Raw genomic sequence first — 24,347 nt, forward strand, 5'->3', positions numbered from 1 at the left:
GAAAGCAGATAAGAAGAAAGGTGATCAACCTGCAGAAGCTGAAAAGCCCAAGATAAAAGTGAAGAAGGAATTCAGGGACAAGTTGTCCGGACTGTATGAAAAGTTTATTTGTAAAAAGGTTGTGATGATTGTTAGATACCTAAGGTATGAAATGTTAGAAAGAAAAAACAAAAAGGGGGGGGGGGGGGGGGGGATTTGTAGAGGAGTCAAAGGACTGTATGAAAAATTTATTTGTAAAAAAGTTGTAACGATTGTTAAAAACACAAGGTATGAAATGTAAAAAAAAAAAGGGGGAATTGTAGTGGAATGGAGCTGGGTTAATTAGCATTGATAATATACAACTGTGGGCTGGCTTCAGGGGTGGTGGGTTGGCTGATGTAGATAAGGTGCAGCTGTGGCTGGGCAGCCAAGGAAGAGAGAGGAGGAAGAAGCAGAGAGAGAGCGTGCCCTGGATGAGGTGAGATGAGAAGGCAGCAGAGGGACCGGCATGAAGAGTATGTCAGTATGTGATGGTAAAAGACCTTGTTGCAGCTGGCTAGTCTGGAGAGTGCTGCGACAGCTGGTCATCTTCCCCGGCAGCTCATCTTTTGGCACACTTTGTTAAAGCTACAGTTTTACAGGAAGTCTGTGGTGAGCTTTACTGAGAAGGTTTGACTTCCCCTACTGTGAGTCCCAGTTACACACACAGACAGACAAAGTTTAAAGTACAATACTAACATTTTTTGGAATGGTAAGCAAGATTATGAACATCAAGACACAGCAAAGACTAGAAAGTAGTAAATAGGAAAACTGCTAGCAGCAATGCAAGATTATGGGGCTCCATACTTACAGTCCTTATGGAAAGCAAGAAGATGCCCCTGGGACAGATAGTAAGGCAGAGGCTTCTGCAGCAGCTTCTGCTGAGGTGTCTGACAAATTTTAGGGGTTTCACACTGAATATTTATACCATAAGGGGAGAGATCTGATAATCATCACAAAACTGTACAGCACCAAACTGCAACCTGATGGTATTATGTGCTTTGTGCACTTTCCCATTGTGTACTTGTCCTCTAGAGTGTAAGACAGCACTAGCTTTCTAGGTCTTAGCAGCTCTTGAGCTGTGCCTTTATAAGAGCAAAAGGTCACAGTCACGCTTTCACAGCAGTACTGTCAAGGTCTGAGCCCTTGTGCAGGCCGGAGCCCAAGTGTCATCCTGTATCAGGAGAACAGATAGTTTTAAAGATTCAAGGTCTGCTGTTTCCATGAAGATGTGATACTTATCACAGAAGAAGTCTGCAAGAGACCATGAAGGACAGTAACTCCCCTTTTACAGTTGCAGTCAGTACAGTTTAGTTTAAAGTTCAAAGGAATCCATATGGAGATTCCCTTCCGTTCAATACTTCATACGTTTCGGTAGCACAAAATACACTGGCATGCACTGTAAAAATACTCGGATTTTTAGCAGAACCCTTCCCACAGTCTGAAATCTTATGTGTTAGATATCTGAGTAGGGGTCAGTGGAATTCCCAAAAGATTATGCTACATTTCTCTTGGATGTGCACTGCAATGTGTATATAATGAGCTGCGCCAAAGTCTTCTGAAGATTGTGGTGTGATGAGAATATGCGTACCTCATGTACGTTGGTAAAAAGGCCCCATAAAAATGTCACTCCAGCCTTTTCACTCTTCTCCTCCTGCACTTTCTGAAATTTGAAAAAGCCAGAATTGCCCCTTACTATTGTGCAGAAAAAAACATCTCTGAACTGTTTTTAGCAGAACATTTCTGTGTCTTTGATGAAGACACTGGAAATGTTCCTCGTTGAGAAAAGCTGTAACATGTAGTGTGACAGGCATGTTTGTTTGGTCACTTTGTAGTGGGGAATGAAAATATGATTGAGCACTAAAGCAGGTGTTTGAGCGTTGACTTCTAAGCAAAGAATAAAGTACAGATTTGCATGGGGATTTTGCTTACTCGACCCTTATTTCAGATGCCATTTAAAGCATGATTTAAAGGAGGAGTAACCAGAGGGACAGTCCAGTAAAGTGCTGAGTGATTCTGAGGTGCCGAATGCTATCCGTTACCATTGCTTGCGATGAGATTTAAAGGTAATCAATGTTGGCAGGATCTGAACCATCATAAATTATGAAGATAAGATGGTTAATAAAAGAATGCAAATGCGGAAGGTAAGTTTGTGTTTCTTGACAGTGTTCAGCATGACTTTTGTAATTATTAACTTCATGCTAAATGCCTGAGATAGTCCTTGTTCAAATGCCTCAGTCTAGCTCCATATTATCTCCTAACAACATTTCCACAATGAGGAAAAGAAAGACAACAGATTCACCTCGTTCATCCACAGATTTGACTGAAGGGAAGGAGAAATTAAGATTGAAGAAAGAGGTTGGCCTCATTAGTGGAGTGTCATTAATTGCAGGTACCATGATAGGCTCGGGGATCTTTATGTCCCCCGAGGAGGTGCTATACCGTATGGGAAGCCCTGCCAGCAGCCTGCTTATCTGGGCAGCATGTGGTCTCCTTGCCATGTTCGGAGCCTTGTCGTACGCTGAGCTTGGAACCATAATTAAAGAGTCTGGAGGTGAATATATTTACATCTTGAGGATTTTTGGTTCTTTTCCTGCTTTCCTTTTTGCCTACACTTCTGTTATCCTAGTGAGACCAGCTGGTTTGGCAGCTGTCTGTCTGAGCTTTGCTGAATATGCTGTTGCACCGTTCTACCCAGGATGCTCATCTCCGCAGGTTGTCATCAAATGTACAGCTGCTGCCTGCATCCTGCTTTTAACTATCATCAACTGTCTCAATGTGAGGCTGGCGACGTCGATTATGAACATTCTTACAGCTGCCAAACTGTTGGCTTTGTTGGTGATTGTGGTAGGCGGATTGGTGCTGCTTGCCAAGGGACAAACTCAGAGTTTTCAAAATGCTTTTCAAAACACGACTGCAGGTATTGGGGCAGTTGGAGTGGCATTTTACCAGGGACTTTGGTCCTATGATGGCTGGAACAACTTGAACTATGTAACTGAGGAACTGAAGAAACCTGAGGTAAGTGAGCTGAGTTTTACTTACTTAATCCTGCTGCTAATATGATTGAATCTGTCTATGAAGGGTTTAAAGCATTGAGGAAAGACTACTGAGCTTTCCTCATGATTTGTTCTGTCTTCTTGGCAAGACACTTAAGGCTATGTCCAGAAAGGGTAAAACCGAGTCCCTACACAAAACTAACAGCCTACTGACAAGAAAGCACTAAAATACCCCTTTGACTGGCAACAAAGCTATTAGGCAGCACTTGGATGCTTTGGGATGAAGCTTTGTCTTAGTGTTCAGAGGATCTCACTATAGATACCTAGATATACGCAGAAAAGCACTCACAACTATAATCCATAAAGGTTTCTTAACGCCACATACTCCCTAAAAGACTTGATCTATAATGTATGTATCAAAAAACCACTTATCTCTCCTCATGGCATGGAGTGGGGACTTCAGAGCAAGCCAAGCCTCACTGGAGAGGGAATCTAGCTCTCTGAATGACCCCTGTCTTTCAACACCTACTTTTTTGGCATTGTTCCTTCCATGCTATAGGCACTGAAGCAGCTCGTGTGCATCTTACATCAGCCCTCTCTGTGCCATATTACCTATTTTCACAGATCAGACACTACAGCAGTGAACAACCCTTTTCTAGAAAGAGCTGTGTGAGTGCAGAGTGTACAGAGTGTGCTTTCTACCAGCCCTCCGCACAAGATTTTACAGATTAAATGAAAGCGCACAGTTAAATGTTAACCTAAATGGCAGCAAAGATCCTAGGGTCATGTGGTACTTGCGGGGGGGGAGGCAACAATGTAAGGAATTGCTATATCTTGTCCTACGGTGGGAATGAGGAATGCAAAAACTGGTATTTCAGGTTTTTAGATATATATGATTGCTATATGATCACTCCACTACTTTTTTTCCAGTGCTTTCAGCTGCATAAGGTAGTGCTTGTTGATTTTATTGGGCCTTAAAATGATCTGTGGTGTTCCAAGACAGCATACTGTCACTAGAAAGAAATATGTAATTCCTTCCTAGAGCAAATCTCCTTTGTGCTGCCTTGTTTTGATTTAATCTGTAGAGGAGTTAAATGTGATGCAACACACGTGGGTACTTCATCCATGTCAGTGCGATGTTCATGGGAAAATGCAGCACGCCAGGAGACAGAACATGCTAGTAACAAATCAATATTAAAGTAATCAAGAAGTATGCAACAGACATCTTGGGCAGCTATGAACCAAAATCTTTTAAAATAAATTTGGGTGGGTTTTTATGGTTTGAGACTGTTGTTTTTTTTTCAGGACTAACTTTTGAAATGTACAACCTTACTGTTTGCATGACATCTTTGGGACACTGGTACAAAAACTGCCATGTGAATCTGGATTGAAGTCTTGTTCTGTAGAAAAGCTTAATGAGCAAAGGAGTTTGAGAGATGTGGGTGGTGGCAAGGACAAAACAAGAAAAGCCCCGTGCAGGCATAAATGTGCTGCATCTAACATTCCTGTCATCCCTTTCCAGGTGACCCTTCCCAGAGCTGTGATGCTTGCCATTCCTTTGGTTACATGCCTGTATTTGCTGGTAAACGTGAGTTACTTAGCAGCCATGACTCCATCTGAACTGCTGTCTTCAGGAGCTGTGGCTGTCACTTGGGGGTGAGTTCTGCACGTGGCAACACAGCTGTTGCAGCCCAGTAAAATATGGGTTCTCCCCTGAGTTTCAGGGGATCTGCTATTCCCAGTGAGAATGGCAGGACTGCATTGGTCAGGCCAGGAAGACATGTCAGGCTGTGTCGCAGGGAAGTGTGCTGCCAGTCCCCTCTCTGTCACCTTCAGGACACTGTACAACCTGCCCCCACCGAAGGCCAAGGCTAAGAAGCCCCGTTCGGCCCATGGGGTCCAAAGTTCACCTAGGCTGCCAAGACGGGGTGCTCTGCAGCACATCTCTTCCCATTCACTCTCGAAACCTGTGGCTCCCTTCCAAATCATGTTTTTCCCCATGGAAAGTGGCCATAAAGAGGTAGTGAAGTGCGCACCAGGAGCATCTCAGGACAGAAACTGAGGATGCAGCAAGGGTGTATATCCAGACCTGGGGGCTGGGAGATGCCCCACATTTTAGATATTTCCAGAAACGTGGAAAGGACAATACGCCACTCACTAATGCAGAGGCAGTGGTTTGGGAGTGAGACAGGAGCCAACTGAGTGAATCCTGTCCACTCAGCACCTGGAATTAGATCAGACCAGAGTCTTTTGGTTCAGTTTCTCCATCTGTGGGGAAATGGAAAATGACGCTGATCTCTACACCACCTTTGAGAAGGAGTTGGGTGCCTTTGGTAATTGTATCTTCAAATTGGCATTTGTTTTTTCAGAGTTGCAAAGAAACTATTTGTACCTGTCGTCAGCCTGAAATGTTTGTGATATTAAACAACCTCTCCGCAAGACAAGGATTTTAGGAAGAGAAGGGAGAGACTGTCATAAGAGATGTAGGCATCATCAACTCCTAACCAGATGATCTTCCACCAGAGCATCCAGCCTTAGTCTAAATATTTCCAAAGACACAGAATCTGTGATAGCCCTAAATGAGTCATATGGCAGAAATGATGACACAATATATCCAGATTATGTTGCTGCTTATCCTCTTCCTAGAAAGTCATCAGTGACTTTGCTTCTGTGTGCATTTCACAAAATCTCCAGTTTGAAGGTCTGACTGAGCTCTTGCTGGATGCATTCTGTAACAGCTTTAATGTCATTATAAATAGGAGCTTTTAAAGGTCTAGTGCTTTGTTTGAGCAGGTTACAAAGCCTCACTAAGCTGCAGTGTCATGAACTTTCTCTGCACTTCCTTTCCCATCATTCCTGATTAACAAGTTATTTGTGAGCTTCCTCCTTTTTAACACATCTCCTTTTCCTGCCTGATTAATCTTTTCACCCTGAGAGTGCAATTCAGGAAGAAACATTGAACTAGCAGCCAGAAAGCTGGGCACTCAAAAGCCTGGAGGATAGGTGGATGGCCACAGGTTGAGGAGGGTGTAACGGCTGTGGTTCATGAGCAAGAGATGTAGCTATTCAGGTCAGTAAGTAAGGGTGGGAGGAATATAAAAAAGCCACAGAGGAAGACATATCACATTTAAATGTTTACTCCCCATATAAGAAAACTGCCAGAGAGAAACATTGTTCAGTGGTGAGAGGTACAGCCACAAAGGAGCTCATGAAACTCTCCCCAGCGTTTTGCTGATGTCTGTGATTTACCAACTGCAGATCTCAGTTTGCTTGGTAGAAGTGACTCACAGTAGTGCCCATAGTTCATTTTCAGGGTCCAAACAGCAAAGCACCAAACTCATAAAAGCAAAAATACACAATTGCTACAGATTTTACTATTACTTTTGTGATATATGTTGTTTTCCCTTGAGACCTTATGGTTGTGGAGTCACATGATTATAGGAGATACCCAGATTCCATCATTTTGAAAAAGGGAAAACATTTTTGTTCTGGTTATTGTAATTAGCTTAATAACTCAATGCCTGAAGGACCATAACCCAGGTATTAAGCTTCTAAACTACATTTTTTTTAAGTTGTTGTGATAGATAAGCTCCTGCCATGACTTTAGAAAGCCCAACTCTTGATTTTTGAATGTTTGGGATAGGTGATACTAAAAAAGAGTTCTTAGGGCATAAAGACATACAATTTAGATGGAAATATAAAGTGTTCTAAAAAACTTCTGAGTTTGGAATTTTTGCCAATTAGATTAATAGTGTATTTGTGTGTATATGTATACGTGTATGTGACAGTTATCCCCAAACACCAGCATTTATTACTCAATTAATAATCTTCATGCTGCTTCATTCCAGAAGACAAGCTTCACTTTCAGGTGCGAAGATTATCACATCTTGCAAATATTTACCTCAAACTCTATTTGTAACTCTGCTACTTCTTCTGTTATGGAGAAAGCAAACCATAAATGTCTGAATATGTTGTAGAACCAAACTCCTGGAATTTAAACAATTGCTTTGGCTTAAGCCTTAGTCACAGAGTAGCAGAAATGAGTGATTATGGGATTAAAGGGTTAAATTCTTATGCATATTAGGGAAGAGGTTATAGTGCAGGATATTTCTTCAGGTCTGGTGGAAACAGTTTTTCTGTGCTTTCCAAGTTAATATTATTTGCTGTAATAGCAGTATCCCCAGGATTCGTGCCATAGCATCTGTACACAAAAAATGGGGTCTTGCCTGTTGTGACAGATTTGTACACTATTGCAGTGTCAACAGATGTAGATATATATACACTGGGCAGGAAGAAAAGCTGCCTTCTCTGGATCAGTGACTAAATATGGGAACTGGAAGAAGGCTTTAAATCATTAGAAAGGCTTTGGAAAAAATTTCAGTGAGAATAATGGAGGGAAGAAACCTGTCTGGTTCTATGATGAGTATTTGATACATCTGTGAGCTGGATGTTATGGTGTGAACTCTTTCACCTCAGGGACAAAGTCCTGGGCAATTGGGCATGGCTCATCTCCCTGTCGGTGGCACTGTCTACATTTGGTTCATCGAATGGCACGTTCTTTAGTGGAGGCCGCGTGTGCTACATTGCTGCAAGGGAAGGCCATATGGTAAGGACAAAAAAATGGGGTCTGGCTTGTAGCATGATAGCTCTTTAGGGGGTTGTTTCTTGTTCAAAGAATTTCTTCCCCATCTTTTTTGAATGTAATGTGTATGTTGCCTCCTGGATTTCTTCTTCAGCCATGTAATTTCGGAAAGAGACATAATTACCTCTAACCTGAAGTTTAAGAACCGCTTTGAAATGAACAACTGAAATAACGCTTGCTGTATTGGAGCACCTGGCACAGGCTCTGTGGTGACCTAGCTAATACACCTGCCAGGGAGGGGAAACCTGGCCATGCTTGCATGCTGTAAGGCATCCTTGCTCACTCTGGGAAGGTAGCCCAGCACTGGCACACTGCCTTTGCAAGCAATACAGACTACGCAAGCTGGTCTCAGGGGTGTTCCGTCCTTCCCGTGGTGTAGTCCAGTTCAGATGTAGCATCGGATGTCTCTGCTCTTCAAGCTTCATAGCAATTACAAGGTGATGCCGAGCCTTCCACCTTCCCTAGCTGGGGTTTTTAATTAGTTTTGTCAGGTGGAGACAAATCTGGTAGCCCAGCAGAGGTCAGGCTGCTGCAGCTCCATACTCCCTGGTCCAGCCGGTAAATTCATCATATATTCCCAATAGGCGCACACATACAAACACAAGTATACAACATATATATACACACATACATACATGTATATTTGTATATATACATATACAGATAGCAGGGCACACAGATTTACATATAGACACGCTTAGTGCTCACACAAACACTAGCACATCCCACACCAAGGGCCTCATCTTGTTCCCGTCTTTGGCTGATCAGGGCTCTGTTAGTGGGAAATATAGATATATACAGATGTACAATGTGGGTCCCTCCAGCAGCTGGGCTCAGACATTGTCTGCTCAGTATCTGCCCCTGAATCCCAGTCTCCCCAGTTGCTGGCACCTGGCCATACAAGCTCCTGAGGCTGCTGCTGCATTCCACCTGCTGGTATGGACCCCCTCACTCACAGGCACGCTTCTCCTTCTTAGTGCTTGAGCTGAGTTACATTTGTCCTCTGTTTTGAGCAGGCATGTTGTGTTCCTCTTGGACCTTTCTCCTTCTTTGGTCCTTCCTCCCCACGCCATCTGGCATTTCTGCTCTCAGGTGTGAAGGATATCGCTCCACTCCTTGTACATAGGAGGGAATCTTTGATGTATATGAGTTGCCAGGCTGGTGGAGATGACTGGGTTGGTGGTTACTGGTTCCACAGTTTCTGTTACTGATGACGGTGTCTGCTTTATCGTGGTCAACTCTGTGCTAAGCAGTTCACAGATGGCCTGAATTTGACCATATCGGATGAGTTGAACGTTTAATGCCATTTCTTAGACACTCAGCTCTAGAAGAAGTTCTTGCATGATATCTTGGTTGGAAATTAGGGGGGTGGGGGGAGGGAAAAAGAGAAGCCTTTCTCATTAAACTTTCCCAATGAACCAAGCAATAAAGAGGCTAATGATTCTCTCTGTGTTCTGGAACAAATCCTGTTTTTCTTTGTGGTTAGTTGCATAATTGTTTCAGGAGTACTCCTCGTCTCATTTTCCAGGCATCCCAAAAGAAGTAAAGTCCCAGAGGGACATGACAGAGAGCAGAATAGTGGGACCATGCACAAGGTCCTGATGATCACCAGGAAAGCTCTGATTTGACTTGGCCTTAGTCTGTCACACTAGTAGTTTGAAAACCTCATCTTGCCTGCCCAAACTGAGCATATTTGATATAAAATCAATTAGAAACAATAAAAATATTCTTGAGGGGGAGTTTCCATGTTTACACTCCTCAGAGCTGAACTGCTTTTATGTTATGTTTATTTGATGATCAAGAGTGGCTCTGGCTGCAGGCAGAGCTCCCACCAGCAGCTGAGGGGAATGAGTAAGTACGTTTGGGTGTGTGACATGATGGTATATTGTTTTGCTTTGGCTTTCAGCCAGACATTCTGTCTATGGCTCATGTGCGATGCCTCACGCCCTCCCCTGCTCTGCTGTTTACATCTGCTGTGTCTTTAATAATGGTAGTATCAGGAAGCTTCACCAGTATCGTGAACTTTTTCAGGTATGTATGTGTTACGTTTCTGTTTGCATCCCCCGTGCTCCTGGTTTTTTTATATTGTGGGGGTTTTTATGAGCTGGGGCTATTGCTTCCTAACCAATATTGTGGAGAGGAGGAAGGGAAGAAAGAAAAGAGCTTAGGAACCAGCATCTTTGCAATGCATGAATGCTTCTGTCACTACATACTTAACTGGATGTGATTCATCCTCATATTGAAATGAATCTATAATATTCAGATCATTCTGAAGTTCTCATTGTTTGTGCTGGAAAGGAAATGAACAGAAGAACTACTAAATTTATATCAATATTCTCCTTTTTAATTGGAAAGATGAACATCTGGGATCTGCAAGTCAGGCCTGACATTCCTGGATGATCTCACCCCAAATGTAATGCTGTCTTTTTTTTCTTTTTTTCTCTCTTCTAGTTTTATAGCATGGTTTTTCTATGGCATGACTATTTCTGGCCTCCTGTATTTAAAAATCAAGAAACCAGAACTGCCAAGATCTTACAAGGTGAAGTAATAACATAAAACCCTCAAACCCTTTTCCTACATTGCCCAAATGACTACAAGCATTATGAGGAAAGAGCGAGCACTGGGCTGGTTGCTTACAGATTTAGTGTGTTGGTTGTTTTTTAATTTCATGTTTTATCTCAGCAAAATCAACAAGGGGCAAGATAGTGTGAATATACAGGCATAAGTCAAGGCTGAATTCTGTCTTGATAAGCTAATAATGCTCTGCCCCCTGAGTGTGGAAAATATATCTACCATATCCTCTTTTTTTCCAAGAGATTTAAGAGGAAAATGAAGGATGATTCTGATAAAAAATGTAATCACCTGTTTATGGTCTCAGAGTTTGGTTACACTCCTCAGAGGGCAGCGCAGGTGTAAGAACCTTGCAGAGGACAAAATACTCAGCCAGAATGGCCCAAGTCTTTTGAGACGGCCAGGAGACAGGTTTGTTTCCAGTAAAACAGCTAATTGGAAAGAAATCAGGGGTTACCTGTTCTTTCCCTGGTGCCATGAGTTGAGCTGCAGCGCTTCCTCAGTAACAGAGGGAAATATTTTTACAGAAAAGAATGCGTGAACAGGAACAGCCTCGTTTTCATAGGGTTCCTCCAGGATATAGATGACAGGCTGACACTGCCAGGCTGTGCGAAACAATATCAAGTGTCCTATGGGGCTCAACATGAAGAAGAACAGTGTTCTATTAAGTTTTGCAGTCACTGGCTTCTGTGGCTCTGTCCTGAAATTAGGATGCTGGATGAGGATGTTCACCCAACTTGTGGCAGAATGGGCTTCAAGGAAAAGTTCTGTTTCTACAACAGTGTTTCATATATTGTATAACACTCCCATGTCCTTCAGGCCTGTGGATGGCATGTGAGGGTGTCAGCCTGCTGCAGCCTTTGGCTTGATGGCCTAACTCTTTCCTTAACTAGATGCAACTCACATCTAAAGGTTCCAGGTCAACTGACAGTCTGTGGCTGATGTCCTGCAGAATCAGTATGCGCATTGCAGGATTGTATTTAAGGGAAAGGTTGCCCTTGGTTTGAAAATAATTTTTATTAGCATTTTGCCAGAAGTGTTAGAACATGGTGTGGGGGGAGCAGAGCAGAGTAGAGCATCCCACTAAGACAGATGAAGCCAATGGCAGGTCTTCTCCCTGCCCCCACAGGTAACCATGAACAACATTTCCTTCGGTCTGTATCAGTGCCCTTGTGTTGGACAAGGGTTACAAAAGCAAAAAAAAGGAAAATCCCAGCTTGAATGTTCAGTTTTTCACCTTGTGAAATCATTTTCTCTTGTGCATTCACTAGCCTTTGAGGGAGGACGGCCTCAAATTTAAATTTAAATGTTTCCTGACCAGACTTACAGAAATACCCTCTGAAGTTGCCTGTCCACCTATTTGTCAACACATGAATAAACCTTTTTTGCCCAAGGGTGCTAAGGTTCAGTTATGTGATTTGTATGCGTTGCTGTGTGTTTGGTCTACAGCTCAGCTTTCGGATGCAAGGTAGTAGGGAGAGCAAGAACAGACCTGGCACTAAGAACAGTAGTTTGCAATTTCATGTCTAGGAGGGCAGGGAAGACCAGGGGTTAGGGTGTGTGGTGATGGTGTAGCTCTTGAAGGGATGTTCAGCCTTGGAGTGGGGGTGGGCTGAGAAACAGGATGCCTGGATTAATTGAGATCTCTAGGTAACACCTCAGGTTGCAGCATGTTTTCATCTGCAAAAGTTTCAGGGATGTCCAGACCCACAGTGGCCCATGATTACGTGATTCTTGACACCAGATTTTTTTCTTTCACAGGTCCCGATTCTCATCCCTGTAATCGTGCTGATAGCAGCTGTGTACCTGGTGTTAGCTCCCATCATTGATCAACCCCAGATTGAGATCCTCTACATTGTCCTGTTCATTTTCAGTGGCATCATTCTTTATTTCCCACTGGTTCGCTATAAGCGCCACTCTCACTTTTTACAAAGAGTCACTTTACATCTCCAGTTGTTCCTGGAAGTTGCTCCAACCACTAAGGATGCAAACTGAGATAACATCCTCCTGGCATATGGCTGCCTGCCCCTCATGGTTTATCCCAACACCTTGGTTTTCAAGGCTTAGAAAATATTCTGTAAGGGAGAATGAGTAGAAAGAAATCATCAGTAAAATGCCTAGCTGAGAGGGACTAGAGCCATGACTCCTCACATTTCCTTAAAATTTTGGGGACATGTTTTTCCCATTTTCAGCTCTGCCTTGGTAGATTACATACAGGTTCCAAACGAATACATGTTTTTGAATTTTCCATCCCAAGAAGAGGTGTTCACCAAACCCTTAGCTCTTCTATTTCAAGGCAACAGGCAAAAAAAGACTGAAAATGAAATATTATTCCTATAGCAGGCTGTGACCCTAAGCCATTCCTGGTAATGCCTTTAATTATTTCCACCTAGTTCTGCCCACTGTGACCACAGAGCTTCTCCAATAAATGAAGCATGGATACACTGTGTTCACAACAAAAAAACCTTTTTCACTCAGGTATTTGCTTTGGGAGCTTGCTTTTCCCTTGCTCCTTCAGTTCCAGGTGCACAGTCCAACAGTCCTTTCTCTGTCTCAGAAGTCATCCTGTATCTCTTGTAGAAAAACCTCTGATGAAGATGAGAAGTGCTTTGAAGCTCTGTAGTTTACTCAGTTGAGAAGGCACTTGTCATCAGGGATCCATCCAGTCATAGTGCAAACACAGGCAACATCACTCAAGTAGCAACAGTCACTCGATAACCTTCCTGTAATTCCCCCAAAGACAAATAATTTGTCTTTGTCACTTGTGACAAAGTGAGCAAAAAAAACCCAAACTACAGCAAATGAGCCAGAAAGATACTCTCATTGCAAATTAAAGAAACCACATACTAGGCTACGTTTGGAGAAGTGTGGCCAGCAGATCAAAGAAATGCTCTGTCCCTTTGGACTCAACACTGGAGAAGACACACCTGAAATGCTGCACCCAGCATTGGGTCCTGCTGTTCAAGAGGGAGTTGTGAAGACAAAGAGCCAGGCTCTTCTTGGTAGTGGTGGTGGTGGGCAACAGCCACAAGTTGTTGCTTGAGGTATTCAGGCCGGACTTCAGGAAAATTTCTTCACCATGAGGATGGTGTGCAGGAAGGTGGTGAGATCTCAGTTCTTGTACATTTCCCACCACAGCCATTTCCACCAGTTTCCAAGATTCTAAAGGCACAACACAAAAAAGTCAGGGGCTGTGCTCTCACCCACACCTAACACCCCTAACACACTGCAGTGGCTGTTTTCCCGTTACCCTGAGGCTGAATGCTTTTTCTTTTCTTCTAGGGGAGAAAGAGACAGTACACACTTTTCTTTCCACTTGTACAGATTGTTCCTGAATAGGACCTGTCCTGCCATAGGCTAAAAAGGTCTAGGTGTTAGTCCCTAAAATGTCTTGTTTTATCTCAAAGTACCGAGAATGTTACCCAGGTTAACTTTGTCAGCTTGGTCTTCTGCAGACCTGTACCTAACACCACATTCCTGGAACAGGGTGACTTGATCCTCCAGGCCTCTTCCAGCCCATCTCAGAGCTGTGTATCTGATAACAATCTCACTCTGCCACATCACCCACCCCTTCTGTTCCTCTGAGTGCTGATACCAGCAGCTACACAGATGCAACAGTAGTTTTTTCCAAGTGTTAGGTATCTAATGGGATTGGCCAGTTGCTGCTCATCTTCTAAATCCTTAGCTTAAACAGTGTTTAGGGGGATTTCCTTCCACTGCTTCTTACTGGAGTTGTCAACAAAGGCCAATGAAGGAACAGTTTTCCCTCCTGAATCCCATGACAATGCAAAATTCTTGGAATGCCACCTTGTCTTCCCTCCCTGATAGAGAGTGTGTACTTAAATGACTGATGAGCTCAGGAGCTCTAGGTTAACTTCCCACTACTGCCCTAGGCTCTTCATCTGATGTCAGGCAAGCTTCTCAAAGGAGCTATATCCCAGCTACTTATCTAAAAATTAGGATAATACTATTTCTATGATTATATATATTTTTTTAACAGTTGCTGTTTCCTACACATATTTATGGAACCAGCCACATGGGACTGTGCTCTTTTGAAGATCTACAGTCCATATCAAAAAAGTGGGAACTTAAAGGCTTAAAGACATGCACAATATTTGTGGCTTGAACCACCTATCCTTCTGTACCTAAATATAATCAGGGTTGATACTGTCTGCACGTAATTCTTGTGGAACAGGAGTTATTGCTGCTGTTTGACATTATGGGTATAGTATAGATGATGAGAAGATGAAGGGATTAAGTGGCTTGCACATGAAATGTGTGGAAAATGTGACTGTTTCTCCCAAGGTCTCATCAAGCATCTTACCATGTAACCCATCCTTTCTTTCTGTGCAGCTGTGACATATGAACAATGATAATGAACACAAAAAGACTTAACACTTTGAATAAGTAGCCTTTATATGGTATTGGTTGGTGTATGGATAAAGGGGAGCTGAAAAGCTGCAAGTATTATATTTTGCACCAATCTCATTTTCTATAGATATTATTGTAACAAGATGTTCTTTTTATGTTGCCTAGAGTTTGCAAGCACAGGTGTTTATAGTACCAAAACAAGATGCTGATAGCTCAGAGAATGGCAAGATAATTACAATAAAATGGACATTAAAATGAAGTGAGTTGATGTGGTGGTTTGCTTTCCATCCAAGAAAAACAATTCGATAGAAATTTTTACTGCATGAACATAAACAGTCAGCATCAGACTTATCTCTCATTGGATGGAAGGTTTAACTACACGTGTGGGTGCTTGGATGTGCATACTCTCATTTTTCAAAATGATTGCTTATCTTTTTCAAACCCAGCATATGCAAATCAGAATCTCTCTTTCCTTCATTAGACATTTGAAATAGAAGTTTCAGGAAGAGGCAGCACATCCTTACTTTTCATTACTACAGCACAGCAACAAACATGACAGCGGGCAGAGCATTAAAGTTGCCATGGCGTGTACAGGTTGTACTGTAAGCTCATGTTGGTCCTGTCTGTCTCTGAAGCTCCAGAGCCCTGTGACATGTGCTTAGCCCCTTCCTTCATGGGCTCTGAGAAAAACTGGACTACCAGCATTGCCATCAAGGTAGTCATAAGATCTATACTTCACCTCAAGACCCTGAGTATAATTGAATCCCATGCTTCAGCTGGCAACCTGCAACCACCAGTCTGGAGTTTTACTTTGGTGCACAAAGTGGGGGTTTTCCTGACTTCTTCAGAAGCATCAGAGATGGGCTACACCTGGGGGCAGTCAAGGATGGTCCAGTGTGTGAGAAGCTACAGAAAATCCTCCTTTGGTTATTTTCTGATAAGCCTTACTCATATGCCCAAGTTTAAGTGATTATCATAATTTGTGGCTGAGGAGAAATTTCCCCTTGGGTGAGACAGCACAGAATCCATAATGATTTTAATTTTCCTCTGTTGCAGAAATACAGTTCACCTGATTGGATTGGCTGAATTTATCGTATCAGTTTCTGCCAGTGCAGAGGGTTTGGTGTTCAGTCTCTCCTGCTTTCCTGGGACATAGGGAGTAATCAAGGCCTTACTGGACCCTCTCAGCAATGCTAAGGGGATTGTAGAGCTTCCAGTTTCAGAGATGAGATAAATATATCCTACTCTTGGAATCATAGACCATTAAAGTGTACGTTGGAATTGACCTCTGGAGGTCTGTAGTCCGACGTCCTGTTTGGAGCAGGACTGTTCCCCATCTTAGATTAGGTCACCTGTGACTCTGTCTCACCATGTCTTGGAAAACACCGAGGATGGAGAGCTCACCATCTCTCTGCGCTGCCCTTCTGATAAGAAAATTTTCCTGAAGACCAGTCTGAACCTCTCAAGCCACAGCTTGTGGCTGTTGCCCTTCACTGTACTATCTGCTACCGCCAAAGAGGTTGGCTCCATCATGTTTGTAACTCTCCTTTATGGAGCAGTCTCTTTTTGCCAGACTCAACAAGCCCAACTCCCTCAGCTTTTTCATGTAGGTGAAGTGCTCTAGGCCTCTAACCACCCTGGGAGCTCTCTGATGGACCCTCCCCAGTTCCTGTGCTTCCCTTTTGGACTTGGCAGGGGTCAGAGAACTGGATGCCACATTCCAAGTGCACCCTCACAGGTGTTGAGTCTGTAGGGACACTGATGTCCCTTGATCCGCTGACTGTACTGCTAATGTAGGGCCAGTACGTGTAACCCCAGCTCCTTTCAGCCAGTCAGTTCCCAGCCTGTGCTGATGCACACAGATGCATCCAGATGCAGGACTAATGCTTCCCATTGCTGAACTGCAGGATGCATCTGCCAGCCCAGTCCTCGGGTTTCTCTGGGTGCCTTTGGATCGAAGCTCCACCATTTGGCATGTCAGCTTCTCCCCCTAATTTATTACCACCTGCAAATTTGCTGAAAGCACATTTTATCACATCATCCAGGTTGCCCATGAAGACACTGAACAACATTGGCTCCAGGTTTAACTGTTGTGGTACTTGTTACCAGATGGTGACCAGATATCAAGTCACTGATGTAGCTGTAGCTTCTATGTAAAGGTGCACACTTCTAAGAGTTTCAGCTGACTCAGTGGAAGGCCACGTCAAACCCTCATTTTATACAGCTGGTGCTAGTATTAGCAACTTTGGATAGGCTGTGATAAATCTACCTGTCAGGATGACTCAGTCTAGCAGTTTAGAGGGATCTATATCTTGCACTTTATTGACTAGTTAGTCAAGTATCATCAGGGTCTTTGTGTATGTGACTCATTTCTCACAAAGGAATGATTTTTGCTAAAACACTATGTAGTCTCAGAGTCATACAATAATGGGGTGGTCTTAGGTTTGTGAATTAGCAGTGAGGCTAGGAGGGTAGTGAAATAGCCCATCTGTTTTTAGAATCAAGCTACCATGTCAGATTTGTCCTCAGAGGCAGCGAACCCTATGGCTTGAGTGTCTGGCAGATAAATGATCATCTCTTTCTTCTAAAGGTTGGTCATTAATTCTTATTGTTTAATTTCATGGACTATGCCCTGGTTTTCATGCGGTGATATGACAGCCAACGGGGGAGCTGGGAAAAGGGAAAATGAGAAGTAGATTGAAAGCAAATTCCTGTATGTGTGAGTCTTGGCTTGTGTGCCTGAATTACCTATGTGAAATCCAGACACGGACAACACCTGAGCAGCAAAGACACATGCCCAGAAATTCAAAAGTGCCAGAATAAAAGTTGTTTGTTCAACATTAATCTCTTTCCTTTCTGTTTGTACATTTTGGGCTTATCTTTTAGTTTGTAATCTATTTTTTCCACAGCACATCTGTGTCATTAATGGACAAAAGAGAGCAACAGTTTAGTATTTTGCCTTTTCCCATTGCTCAGCCTGTGGTTTCCGTAATTCATGAACAGGTCACAATTCCTCTGAAGAGGCAGCTCCAGAACAAACACATATTTTCAGCAGAAGGTATGAGCCCTGGCACAAGGGGCAGCACCACAGCCTCACTGCTCGAAGTTCCTGAATTAGGCATTCAGAGCTGCCCCGGGGATCTCTCAGAATATTGGTCCTGCTGTCCTCCTTCCTTTGATGTGACCATACTCCTGGACTCTGCATGCTTAGCTTTCCACTCGCATCTCACCCTGTGTAAAAGGAGGCTAATGAGACTTTAGCCTTGATGAGCTGTGTGAAGCTTAGTTCATTCAAGTTCGTAAGTAAAAGGAAATCATCTGACTGAATAGGAAGCAGAAGGTCAAGAGATGCCAATAGTCTTTCTCTACCTAGGCCAAGCACCCCTTTTACCTCTAACCTATATTAAGTGTGTACAGACTGCAGAAAATATGCAGGGTTTTTTTCTGGCTGAAGGGCCACTCCTGTAAGTCATACCAGCTAAGCCACCGCTTCGGTGTCCTTGGGTGGATGCAAGTCCAGCAGGGCCATGTGGGCACCTTGTAGGCAAGAGCCATGTCTCATGCACAGCAAGAAAGTGCAAAGGAGGTTGGATGTGAAGCTTGTATTTGAACGTGCCCAGGTGATGCTGCAAAATATCCCAAGGATTGGGGTCTCTGGAATCCCTGATGCCCACAGAGAGGCAGACAGCTGTGCCCCTTGAATTGAGCTGAAAAGTTTATACTGAATCCTGCTGGGGGTTTGTATTCAGCTCCCCACGCACCAGGCACGAGCATGACTGTGGGTGAAGAAGCATATGGTGATTTTTCATCCCCTTGGTGCTGCCTGAACGCAAAGCCACTGTGGGGTCAGAGATGGTCCTTAAAAATCCCCTGCAGTCTTCACCAACTTCCTAATGGGTTATCTCACCCCAGTCTCCCTCAGCAGCAAGACTTCCTGCCTCTCCTGCCCCGAGGGCTGTGCTGCCAACCTGCCCAGCAACCCCCTGCCTGTTTTTCCGCTCTCATTTAATTACTTTGTTCAAAAAACACCATTCCTTAGATGTGCAGTGCAAAAGGTCCCTGGCAACACTTAAAGTACTATTCTCAGGAGACCTGACTGTGGTACAGGTGAGGCTGACAGGGAAGGTGGTGGGCAGGGTGGGCATTGAAACCTCAGCTCAAACCTCAGCTTCCTTAGCTCAGACATGTGGGTGAGCAGTCCCCCATGCTGTTGTCCCCAAGGCATGGGTGAGTATCCCACTAACAACAGGCGGCTATTGGAGCTGAGGGCATCAGTCGAGCAGCTCCAGGCCATGGAGGGGATTTTGCAGAGGATCTGGGTAGGATTTTTCAGAGGAGATAGGTAGGAATTCGGAGAGGAAATAGGTAGAATTTTGCGGAGGAAATAGGATTTTGCCGTGAAAATAGGATTTTGCAGAGGAAATAGGATTCTGCAGAGGATCTGGGTAGGATTTTTCAGAGGAGATAGGTAGGAATTCGGGGAGGAAATAGGTAGAATTTTGCGGAGGAAATAGGATTTTGCAGAGGAAACAGGATTTTGCAGAGGACCGGGGCGCCGGCAGGTGGCGGTGGCAGCCCCCGGATGAAGGGCTCAGCTCGCAGGCCGAGGTGGCTCCGCGGTGCACCGGCAGGCAGCCCCCGTGCAGCCCCCGTGCAGCCCCCGTGCAGCCCCCTGCTCCCCCAGGGCCCGCTCTCTGCTACCCCCGCACGGGGCGATCCGCTGAAACAGCAGAAAAACTCATTTTGAGTGCAAGTGAATGAGATCAATCAGCTTTGCTCCTGGTCATACAAAGGCCAGCTCTTGCACAAGGGAAAAGGAGGATCCTGTAGCTGGAAGTGGGAGGGGGAACAGGTCCTGCCCTCCTCAGCAGGTCCTCCTGGTCCCTGCACCTGTGAGCCCCTCGCTGTGCCCCAGGCACGCGTGGTCCTGCACCCACCAGAGCCGCCCGGTGAGCATCATCAGGGAGACCTCTCCAGGGCTGCAACTAGTGCCCGGCAGCAAACTCTCCCTGCCCCGGGGCGGGAGATTCTCCTAAGGGCCATTGCTTTTTTGCTTAAAGCAGTGCCGGTTAGAAAGGATGACAGTTTATCAGGCTCAAATCAGCACAAGTCCTATGAAGTCAGGCAGATTCATGAGAACTGAATTATTCATGGCTGTATTTGAAACATAACCATTCCCCTGCCATGCTGGAAATCCAGATGAAATGCTTTTGTGCTGGAGCTGGATAAGCCCAGAGGTAGTTTTGTAGCACACTTTAAAAACCCGTCTCTTTGTCTTGTCGTGAGATCAAAGCTGTTTGGAAAGCAGGAGGTGCCTCCCGGAGCGTGCAGGACCTTGCCCAGCTGAGCGCAAGGCTTGCTGGAAACCCACAGGGTAAAACTCAAGACTTGAGTTGTGTAACTGAGCACAAAGTGAATCTGACTTTCATTTCACTGTCCAAGATGAGTGCAAACTGAGTGCACATGGCCTAATGGCCAAGGGTCAATTAGATGTAGTTTTTCCATTGCTCAGTGCTTTGGTGGAAGAAAGTTAGCATTATTTTATGATAGGTTGGTCCATAACACAGAAGCTGTAGCTGTGAATCAGGACCTCCATTTTGCTGGGTACTGTACATATGCAGAAACCCTCTCAAAAATGAAACCTTTTGCCAGAGACCATCTCAGCATGACTGCACCATATAAAGTCTGAACTATGCAGAAGAAAAACGCTTGTGTTTTCAGTGGATGCAGTATATGTCCTGGAGCCCCAACTACTATGCAGTTCAACACACTTCAGATCACACATACAAAGCGTGACCCATGGAAATGCTTTGTGGGACAGTGTTTCCTCCAGGAGCATTTTCTTAGAAGAGGTGGGACGGGCAAACAAACTCAGTTTTCCCTTTCCAGCGTTCCCTCAGGTAGGACAGCAGGGAAGTGTATTCCTCCTGGGGCAGAAGAAAAACAGTTATTGGTCCACCAGCTCAGCTTGTCCACAAGGACATATCACCCTCCTCTGCCTCTCCTGTAGTGTATACCTGGATCCATGCTCATGACATGTCAGCAGCCACAGAGATGTCTTGTATTGGAACAGCTTCAAGCAGAAATAGAGGTATGTAACCCATGTCATAAAGCTTGCAAAGCAAAGATTACATGTAAGAATGATAGACCTTTCTTTTTAAGAGGACATAGTAAATAAAATGCAGAAAGGGAAAAAACTTTGGCTGCCTGCTCTGAAAATGTCCCAGGCAGCTGTAGCGAGCCAGCCATGGAAGGCATTAGCTATAGCTAATTAATTTGCTAAAAGCACTTTGGATATTATCAGGTTACTTCAACCTGGTAATGATGCTGTTCCTTTGTTACTACTCCAAGCAGTGAATTCTCCAGGGTTATGATGCATTATCTGGCTTTACTCAAGCCACTGCCCTGGGAGCTATGTTGCCCCCAGGATGCTGAGCATCCTTTCCGTGGGAGGATCCAAGCCGTCCAGAACACTATCTCAGCATTCTGTGTGGGTGCCTTTGGCTTAGACTTGGGTTCTGTCCTGACATTTATTGAAAAAAAACCACAGGGATTTTGCCTGGTGCTGAATGCATGTCCCAGAGAAATGGTCAGGAGAAGAAGGGAGAAATGAGAACAGACTAGAGGGGCAAACCTGGACAGCATTTTGGAGTTACTGGGAGAGGCAGACCAAGAGATGGAACAGTCAGAAGTCTGTTGCAACAGGGACAGCTCCACAGCCTACAATGTCATCAGCTGGGGAGGCCTCGGATTTGGAGCTACCAAATAGAAGGAGAAAATATATTTGGTGGAAACCAAGGTGAAGGAGTGGAGGAAAGGGGGAAGATTAACTCGGTGTGCAAATGAGATGTAGCTTTTTTGCATCTTTGTATTATGAATCAAAGAAAACAGACACTTTCCCACCCAGCATTGCGTTGCTTAGTAGGATTAGTTACGTGCTTGGCAAGCAGTAGCTAGAGATGGTACTTGAGGCTGAAGCCCCTGCATGAAAAGCCAGGCACTGTGATGGGAGTTGTGCCCCAAAGTGCCTGCCTGCAGTCCCCAAAGCAATGATACAGGGAGCAGACTGTCCTGGACTGGTGCTGGAGTGATCTGCTGCTTCAGGGGTGGAAATCTCACTTCTTCTCTCCGCTATGAAACTAAAGAGGCCCCCTGGGGATGTCCACATGGACCTTCTGGCCTATCCTCTCCCTCCAATCCTATAGCCCTGTTTTTTTGCTACTGAGCTCCCCAGGTGGATGGTGGAGGCTGTCAGGGACAGGTGCTGAGAGTGGGGGGTCTGCTTAGGTGACCTGAACCATTCTGTCATTTATTGTTGGGAGGATGTCACTGTCCCTCAAGTGCTCCTGCTGAGCCACAGAGAATCCTGTGCTTGGCACTGCAGCGCACACACAAGCTCAGTCAGTGTTTCTCTGCGGATCAGTGGGAACACTGTGCATCCCTTGGTTTCCTGCAGGAGCCTGGCCTGATGGTTTGTGTTGTACCCTGTGACACCTGGTCTGGTTCCTGCGGCACAGCCATGCACTGTGTTAGCCTTGGCTGGGAAGTTTAAGGGTGGAACAGGCGCAGCCACTAGTAATGCAAGAAAATCAAACCTGATATAAAACCTGCATCATTTTACTCACAAAACCTTCAAATCACCCCTCTGTTGCAGCAGTGCCATTTTGGGGGCAGATGTAGCCAAACTGCCCCTCACTTACTGCTGAACTTCTCCCAAAGGCCAGTGCAGCTCTGAGGGACACACATGTCTCTCTGAACTCCTTCCCCCAAGTGAGTTTCAGCCCATGGTCCTATCCCAGACTTTAGTCTATGAAAATGCAGCCAGATCCAGATCCCTGACTCTGACAGGCTGCGTAGGTTGGGGGGAGCTTTAGAACAGTCTGATGTATCGCCAGAGACAACGGAGAGCAAATGGGATCCAGATGTGTCCTCCAGCACAAAGCTTTTCTTTCGGAAGGAATTTTCCCAGTTCTTTCCCCAGATTCTGCTGTCAGGGTTTCTCTCATGATGTATGGCTGCCTGGCTTCCATCCAGGTCCCAGCCATCAGCATCGGCTTCCCAAGGGGGGAAGTTATGGCCAAAATAGTCTGCTCCCCTCTACTGCCGCAGCTTGCTGCCTGTCATCCCTCATGCCCAAGGAGTGGAGGGCTGATCCTCTTGAGCTGCCCCAGACCCCCCACCAGCCCCTCACCCCACTTCATAAAGCCAACCAAATCCTGGGCTACATCAAAAGAAGCGTGACCAGCAGGTCGAGGGAGATGATTCTCCTGATCTGTTCCTCTCTCATGAGACCCCACCTGGAGTGCTGCATTCAGCTCTGGGGCCCCTGACATAAGAAGGACATGGACCTGTTGGAGCAAGTCCATAGGAGGGCCATGAAGGTGATTAGAGGGGCTGGAGCACCTCTCCTATGAAGGCAGGCTGAGAGAGTTGGGGTTGTTCAGCCTGGAGAAGAGAAGGCTCCAGGGAGACTTTATCGTGGTCTTTCAATACTTAGAGGGGGCTTATAAGAAAGACGGGGACAGACTTTTTAGCAGGACCTGCAGCAGTAGGACAAGGGGAAATGGTTTTAAACTAAAAGAGGGTAGATTCAGATTAGATATAAGGAAGACATTTTTTACAGTGAGGGTGGTGAGGTACTGGAACATGTTGCCAAGAGAGGTTGTAGATACCCTATCCCTGGAAACGTTAAAAGGCTAGGTTGGTTGGGGCTCTGAGCAGCGTGATCCAGTTGATGTCCCTGCTCATTGCAGGGGAGTTGGACTAGAATGACCTTTAAAGGTCCCTTCCAATCCAAACTGTTCTATGATTCTGTGATTCTATGATTCTATGATTCTATGATTCTTCCACATAGCCTGTCATGAAGACAACAGTTGGACCCTGTAGTCCTGCTGTATTGACCTGAAATGATGCTTCAAAGCACACAGAGGGTGGAGAGTGGCGCCACGAATTGAGCCTGGGCTCCTTACAGCCTCCCTGCCCTGTGCCAGAAATGATGATGAAACATTTATTGATTGCAATGAAGTATTGCTGCACTGAGAAAGCTAAGGCAGGAATTCACATGGCTCAGTGTTTCAAACCCTTTGCCTCAATATTTTTCCAACTACCATAATGTATTTTTTTTCCTCCCAGGCAGACATTTGGCAGCAGAGTTAAGTGAATCCTAAGGGCTGTTATAACTTAGACCCATCTTTGGGAGCCCAGTGATGCATGAGAAAGAGCTCTGTCTTTATAAACTCCTAAAAGCACATATGACTACTGCATCCTGCTTTTCCACTGAGACCTTCAGACATCTTCCAGCAGGATTACTGGGTGTGTTGCAGGCAAACTAATATCAGTGCTGTGTCATCTTGCCTTTTTATTTTGTGAATTCAGATCTTCATAATTAGTGCAATAGAGAAATGCAGCAGACAATTCAACTGGGGGGAGAAATCTGCCTGGGACTCTGAGGTTGAGGAATTTAAATCAAACTCTCTTTCAATAAGTGCAACCCATTAAAAACCTCTTGATTGTCTATTTGAATATTTCAATTTAAAATGCTACTTAGAAAGAGTAAATAAAATATGCTTCGGTTCTGCAAATCAGATTTATCCTTGGTTAAAGTCCATTGAGAGATACCCCTAGGGTGAATTTGCTCTACATCACATTTTTGCCCTGGGGTGTTTTCATAGCAGTCTGAGTCATCCAAAGCTCCCAAGCTGAATTAATTTCTGAATCTCATAGTTGATATCCCACAGACAAAGCCATGT

General features: G+C 44.7%; 1 protein-coding gene across 1 annotated transcript; it reads left to right on the top strand.

Moving 5' to 3' along the window:
• The first annotated feature begins 400 nt into the window (after positions 1 to 400).
• Positions 401 to 14,857, top strand: LOC102058817 (b(0,+)-type amino acid transporter 1-like). The gene is made up of 6 exons (XM_005434454.3): positions 401 to 3,036; positions 4,537 to 4,670; positions 7,491 to 7,620; positions 9,563 to 9,687; positions 10,108 to 10,195; positions 11,989 to 14,857. Exons 1-6 carry the CDS (start codon positions 2,224 to 2,226, stop codon positions 12,220 to 12,222), a joined length of 1,524 nt encoding a protein of 507 aa, XP_005434511.2. The 5' UTR covers positions 401 to 2,223; the 3' UTR covers positions 12,223 to 14,857.
• Positions 14,858 to 24,347: the final 9,490 nt, after the last annotated feature.

The sequence above is a fragment of the Falco cherrug genome, chromosome 6 (assembly GCF_023634085.1).
Source record: "Falco cherrug isolate bFalChe1 chromosome 6, bFalChe1.pri, whole genome shotgun sequence".
NCBI classification, from domain to species: Eukaryota; Metazoa; Chordata; class Aves; order Falconiformes; family Falconidae; genus Falco; species Falco cherrug.

Bases quoted from the DNA above. Each gene is read 5' to 3' on its own strand.
- LOC102058817 (XM_005434454.3), top strand. From the start codon at position 2,224: ATGCCTGAGATAGTCCTTGTTCAAATGCCTCAGTCTAGCTCCATATTA. The intron at 9,688-10,107 runs GTATGTATGTGT...TCTCTCTTCTAG, and splicing joins AGTATCGTGAACTTTTTCAG to TTTTATAGCATGGTTTTTCT. The intron at 10,196-11,988 runs GTGAAGTAATAA...TTTCTTTCACAG, and splicing joins AACTGCCAAGATCTTACAAG to GTCCCGATTCTCATCCCTGT.